The sequence below is a fragment of the Cicer arietinum genome, chromosome 3 (assembly GCF_000331145.2).
Source record: "Cicer arietinum cultivar CDC Frontier isolate Library 1 chromosome 3, Cicar.CDCFrontier_v2.0, whole genome shotgun sequence".
Taxonomy (NCBI): domain Eukaryota; kingdom Viridiplantae; phylum Streptophyta; class Magnoliopsida; order Fabales; family Fabaceae; genus Cicer; species Cicer arietinum.
Window position 1 is genome coordinate 1,222,315 of NC_021162.2, and position 6,719 is coordinate 1,229,033.

Genomic DNA, 6,719 nt, shown 5'->3' on the forward strand with positions numbered 1-6,719 from the left:
AACCACAAACTTGTCAAATTCTAATAAATTGCATAATGAGTGCGTCATTCAGTCCATATGTTGCTAAAACTTCAGTAATACAAAAGATGTGATATCAACTCAATTGTATAATTGTTTTTAGTCAAATGTGATAATTCTTTGACGCTCCTGCTGACTTAACAATAGATAGCTAATGATGTGAGTGAAAATGTAATGTCCAACCCTACTTATTAAGAGCAAGTTTTTTGCTTAACGATGGTTGCATAATTTTATATTTTTCCATTAAAATTAAATGGTGTTCCCACAAAATTAACAATTTGTGAAAAATATTGGTCGTCAAAAATATAGTGTATCTAATGGTGTATTTACATATGAAGTTAGATTTGATTTTGGGAGTAACAACCACAACTAATGAAAATAGTTTATTTCAGTGAATTTTGGAAGAACAAGTATCCAACCTTATAAGAGATGAAATATTAAATGATTGTTGATCACATATATAAAAATATATCATTTTAAAAATGTTGAAAATAAATTAGTTAAACAACAATTTCAAACGATGAAGATACATATACAAAAATTATAATTTATAAATGTTAATATGTTTTTAACTTTTTAGTGTATAATTTTTGTAATCTCCTTTTTTTTTTACTTTATTACAATAATGCCATTATTTTAGCATTTTTGTTTTGATGTATTTTTATATAAAAATTCATAGTATATAATCTCTATATGTCCCTGCAAATCAAAAGTCTTCGATCTTTTTCAGAATGTATGTGATTGTTCTAAATTTAATATGACCACGATCATTCGAATCCACCTTATTATTTAACCGTTGTTGAATCCACAGGGACACTAAAAGGCACACCAAATTTATTTGTTCTTGTATACCTTTTTCTATTGATGTACCTATTACTACCTTCGGTCTCAATTATAAAAAAAAAGTTGTGACTTTTAAAATACATTTATTGTTTAAATGATATTTTTATCCTCATTTTATGTTTGTCTTTTAAATATTAATGAATGTCTTGTAATGTCACACTTTTCTATAAGTGGATATATTTATAAAAATATTTAAAAAATAATATTAATAAATAAGTTCATTGATATTTATCTATTTTTAGCTTTTCTTTTTATAATTGAGACAGGAGGGAGTAGCATTTTTACAAAATATATCAACAAAAATGTACTTGAGAATCTTTTTTGGACTAAATGTACAAGATATAGGTTAATCTTGGTCACGGCATAAATTCACTCCTAAAACAGAACAATGTATGCAAAAAACGTATGTTAAACAACTTCATAGCAGATTCAAGACCAAGCCATTAAATATATATCCTCAGCTCCCACGGGGTGCATTTGTAATTTGGAAAACTCAAAGTAACAATCTTTTATAGAATAATAACACAGTTTGGTAGCTTCTTTGGAATGCTTGAGTGTGTGCTACATACTTCACTTTATGCTTTAGAGGTTTTGATAGAAATATGAGGCTAACATATCTTTTTTAGGGTTTATTTGGCACTGAGGCGGATTTCAATAAGTTTAGGCTATTGGCTTCTATATAATCTCAATATGTTGTCCTAATAAGTATATGTTTGTCTATACGGTAACAAAGTTTTTAATGTACGTTTAGTCTAAATATACAATTTATAACTTTTGAAAAAATACGGTAAAAGGACTTTGAGATGCAAGAAATTGAAGGGGAGATGCAATTGCAAACTGAGAGTAAATGGTTTGTTTCCTTCACAAACATGAAAAGAAATATCTACATTTAATGCATGTTTGATTTTGCGGAGTGATTGACAAAATTAGAATGAACCACCGTAATTTGTAGAAGCTACATAACATGTGTTTGATTTAGTGGTGGTCAAAATGCAGATGCATATTCCTTTTGATGCTACACTTTTTACCTTCTAAATTTCCATTGTGAAATGCAGTCAAACTTGCAATGGTTGTGACTTGAACTTGTTTTCAAATATACACATAGCGTAACTTTGACAATATGATGATGACTCATTGTGATTTTACCAATCCTACTATAAAACCAAACATAATATAATTCAATTGGTGTTTTCTCCTTTTGCTGTTGTTTATTTAGCCACCATGTTATTCAGTTACAGTTCTACTTTTTCAGTTAAACCAAATGCAAGTTAAGTTGCAGTCTCTTAAAAACAAACTTCAAGGTATAAAAGCAAAACCAGGGCAGTTAAGTGATAATAAAAAACTTCATTTTGTAATGGCAATGTCACTTTTTAAACACATGCCTTATTAGTTTGACCCCGGAGAAAAACTAATAAGGCATAAATGTTTTTTTTTTGTTGGTACCATTTTTAATCCAAACTAAAAAAACTGTCTTCAAGACTGATGTCTAGGATTCGATTCCTGACATTTACCTATAAAAAGAACGAATGTGATTTGTCATTATTTTGACTCCGTGCATACAATTAATTCGGTGAGGGAAGAAGCAAACCTATAATCTTCGCGCCAATGAGATAGAGCTCATGAGAAATTTCATGGCTAAGAAATGACATTTTGAACGTCACCGCATCTTATTAGAGGATAACTTGCGTGTGGACTTCTTTGCAGATCACGACAACTAGCCAGTGGTCTTTCATGACCTACCACTCCATAGGACTCAGATTCACTGCTGTAAAATTTACACACAGTTACACACTAATAGATCTCGACAATTAATTTGACAATTAATTTGAAATCAGACAACTCAGATTACATAGCCAATAAATCAATTGTAAACAATAAATCAATTGTAAACAATAAAAAATATGTAAATCACTTGACCAACAAGCCATATTCTTTCTCATCAATAATAAAACACAAACGATCCTTTGAAAAACCATCTAAATCCCATGGAAAACACACTTGAAATCATTTACTACAATCTCTACTAGAGAGACCCACATGGAATCTATATTAAGGGTAATACACATCCAATTAACTCTAACATCACTCCTGCTCGCCGGATTGTTGCTTTGATGTTTCCTTGATCTCATCTCCAGCCTCGTCCTGAAATAGAGGAAATTCAAATAGAAAGAACTTAGAAAACCAAGTTATATCTTGAACCGATGGGGAGGAAATTCAAATAGAAAGGACTTAGAAAACCATATCTTGAACCAATGGGAAGTGAGATGATATATGAAAACTTCCAAATCCTACATACTCTATACACCAAAAAGTATGTAATATTCTGTTCTAAACCATGTAAAAAACTTGGACAACCAAACATGTTTAAATTTTATATCAAACTTTTCTTACATGGAACAAGCTTGGCTTGAAAAAGGTTTGTTTATTTAAAAACTATTAAATGTGGATGATTCTCAAGATGTCTTCCATTATGTAATTTTGTTCAGCAATCAAGAACAGGCAACGAAGTTAAAGAATCACACAATTTGCAGGCAGTAGTCTACCCTCAAGGTTTATAGTTGAACACAAACAGAAATATTTAGTATATATACCGTGATGTCAGACGTCCACAAAGTCAGATTGTCTCGGAGAAGCTGCATGATCAATGTGCTGTCCTTGTATGACTCTTCACCTAATGTGTCAAGCTCAGAGATTGCCTCATCAAATGCCTGCAAATAGTTAAGCAGTTTTCACAAATCATTAAAGAAAAGAGAAAGGAGGGGTGGGAATTAAAAGGAGGAAGTCATAAGAGTATTTTTGTGCATCATAGATTCATCACATAACCACCAGAACTGGTAAGTAAACTACATCATACAACATTTTGTAAAATAAAACAATAAGTATGAGTAAATTGGCTTGGGAGCAAACAGTATTGAAATCAGTATCACAGTGCCAAGTTCAATCTTGTAAACATGAACTACATTCAAATAATTTTAACAAAAGTTAATAAAAATATGGCCAGTCAAATTATTTATCATAATTCATATGAAATATCCATTAGTCCTAATCAAAAACAGACTTTCCATTGCACAGTAAAGTGGGTGGACACAACAGATTCACGTGAAGCATAACATAAACGATATTGAACTCACCAGCTGATAACAACAAAACCAAACAATTTTACACCAACAAACTGTCATTAAAGACTGAGGTCTATGGATACTCTAATAAAAACAAGTACTCACAATGAATTGGGATATACGAGCACCAAATTAAAACAATAACAACAAATCCTTTAGAATATAGATAGTAAAGGTACCTGCTTGGCAAGGTTACACGCACGATCCGGTGAGTTAAGGATTTCATAATAGAACACCGAAAAGTTGAGCGCAAGACCCAGCCTGATCGGGTGGGTGGGGGCTAGGTCAGCAAGAGCAATATCCTGGAACAAGTAAAGCACAAACTTTGGGTTAAGCAAACTGAGTAGCCAACTAGTTCTTATTAACACTAGTATTGTCAAATAGTGGCAGCTATTGCGTAGCCAAATTTAAACATATCACTTTTATTCTCAGATACACTATTCAATACAAAGTTTGTGAAGGATGTCTGCCATGGCGGTGCCATAGGCTTCATCGGCGAATTTTGGGCTTTCTGCCATCAACAACACTGAGTAGCAGCTATAACGGCACTATAACACTGCTCATGGAACCGTTAGTTACAGCTATTTTTTCCATAAAAAATCAGTTTTTTTTAAAAAAGAATCACTTCTGAACATTTTCATCTATTTGTTACAGCTTTTTAGAAAAGTAAAAAATAATCTAAAAACTCCTTCAACTGAGAAGCTGGCTTCTAAAAAAAATCAGTTATTATAACTAACTTTTTTAAAAAAGTATTTTTCACTTCAACAAACAAACACAAAACAACTTTTGCTTTTCTTAAAAATCTCAAAAAAAAATAATCTCTAAATTATTGAATACCAAAATCAATCCGGTCCTAAAACTAGTACTAACCCATAAAATAAAACCATTCTCAAAACTAAAAAACACCACATTTTAACGAATGTAGAATTCACAAACATATATATATACCTGAGCAGATTTGTAAGCTAACAAAGTACTCTCAGCAGCATCTTTTCTCTCAACACCAGTCTTAAACTCAGCAAGATACCTATGATAATCACCTTTCATCTTAAGATAAAAAACTTTAGACTCAGGTGTACCAGCTGAAGGAACAAGATTAGATTCAAGTAGGCTCAAAATTCCATCACAAATTTTGCTAAGTTCAGTCTCAATTTTAGACCTATATTCCTTTATAACAGCAACATGATCCTCATTTCCTCTACTCTCTTCTTTCTGTTCGATTGAAGAAATTATTCTCCACGAAGCTCTTCTTGCACCTATCACATTTTTGTAAGCAACTGAAAGAAGATTCCTTTCTTCAACTGTTAGTTCATCAACCTCAACTGTTTTTGCAACTTTTTCCATGAATTCAACCATCTCTTCGTATCGTTCGGCTTGTTCCGCTAATTTCGCCATGTAAACATTCTCTTCGCGAGATGAATCCGATGCCGCCATTTTTCGATTCGATAATAATCCTACAAAATTAAAAAATTAAAAAAAAATTATTAGATTCATAGGTTAAATCGTAGTAATAGTTTCAGAAATCGCAGAAATTTCAGATCTAATTGATAGCGGAATTGAAAAAATGGAGAATGGAGATGTAGATCTAGAAGATTGAAAAACCCTAAAATGAAAGAGGAGGAGAGAACGAACCTATTGGGTTGCGTTGTGTGTGTGAAGAGAGGATGAGAATTCGAATGAGAGTGAAAGCAAAATTATGAAAATGTTAACCTTTTATATTAAGGTAAATATTCTGCATAGCTCTATTTATTTTTTAATATTAAAGAAAACCACCGTTTTTTTCGGTTCTTAACACAAAATATACGTTATATTTGACGGTGAAAAATGTTGTTTATTTGGATCATTAAACGATAAATTGATAAAAAAAATTATGTCGATTAACAATATAATTTAAAGTTGCTAAAAATAAAAATAAAAAAAGATAAATTGCGAACAAACTCACAACATTTATGTTAATAGTATAAAATAGAAAAATACTTACAAATATGATAAAATGTCTAAAATAGTCATACATATGTGCAACATTGACGACGATAAAATCATTGATTAAATTTATACTTGATTGAAGTTTGATCTTTCAATATAAAAATAAATTAACATTGCAATAAGGTGAAAAACAAAAACAACACTGCAACAAGACGGTAAAATAAATGTCACACTAAGTCGACGAAATTACACACAAAATAAGGTGTAAAAATCACTTATTTGAGTCTAACTTATATGAAAGTTTATTATGACCTATAAATCTACTTAAAAATTTATTCATATTAACAATTTTAAATAAGTAATAAGATATATCTTTAAATATATTAATGAACTAATAGGTTAGTGAAATTATGAATATATTTTTATATTTAATATATATTTTTAAATAAATTTATTTTATATGACATCATACTTCAATTCTAATTTATAATAACACATTTAAATTTAAATATGTCAAAATTAATATTATTAAAGTACTAAGTTTTTTTTACTCAAACAACCTCAACCTCCTTCGTTAATTAATTATAAGCATAGAGATACAATCGAGATTACAATAAAAGATACAGCAAGGACCGTCAGGGTTATGTATAATGCAAAGCCAATGACGTTATTGTCTTTGAATTGTCTGATTATAAAATTTTGATAAATGACTAAAGGACTCAAAAAGCTAAAGGAATAATATAAAAATTGTTTATTATATTAATGTAGTAGCTTGAAAGTTTTAGTTAAATAGGCTTTTACAAATGTCTTGAC

The 6,719-nt window shown here is 30.3% G+C and overlaps 1 protein-coding gene and 1 long non-coding RNA gene across 2 annotated transcripts; both read right to left on the reverse strand.

Annotated features, from left to right (window-relative positions):
* Nucleotides 1–2,185: 2,185 nt before the first annotated feature.
* Nucleotides 2,186–2,589, reverse strand: LOC140919617 (uncharacterized). Its single transcript, XR_012162340.1, has 2 exons — nt 2,450–2,589; nt 2,186–2,372 (listed from the first exon to the last, which is right to left on the reverse strand). It is a non-coding gene; the product is annotated as an uncharacterized lncRNA (long non-coding RNA).
* Nucleotides 2,590–2,660: 71 nt separating this feature from the next.
* LOC101503570 (14-3-3-like protein A) lies at nt 2,661–5,750 on the reverse strand. The gene is made up of 5 exons (XM_004489067.4): nt 5,613–5,750; nt 4,929–5,434; nt 4,160–4,282; nt 3,453–3,569; nt 2,661–3,003 (listed from the first exon to the last, which is right to left on the reverse strand). The coding sequence occupies exons 2-5, from the start codon at nt 5,412–5,414 to the stop codon at nt 2,944–2,946; spliced, it is 786 nt and encodes a 261-aa protein (XP_004489124.1). The 5' UTR covers nt 5,415–5,434; nt 5,613–5,750; the 3' UTR covers nt 2,661–2,943.
* Between the last annotated feature and the right edge of the window lie 969 nt (nt 5,751–6,719).

What these genes read in the sequence shown, in the direction of transcription:
- LOC101503570 (XM_004489067.4), bottom strand. Translation starts at nt 5,414, where the DNA reads ATGGCGGCATCGGATTCATCTCGCGAAGAGAATGTTTACATGGCGAAA. An exon ending in CGTGTAACCTTGCCAAGCAG is followed by an intron (nt 3,570 to 4,159) that starts GTACCTTTACTA and finishes AACTATTTGCAG; the next exon opens with GCATTTGATGAGGCAATCTC. An exon ending in TGTGGACGTCTGACATCACG is followed by an intron (nt 3,004 to 3,452) that starts GTATATATACTA and finishes CCTCTATTTCAG; the next exon opens with GACGAGGCTGGAGATGAGAT.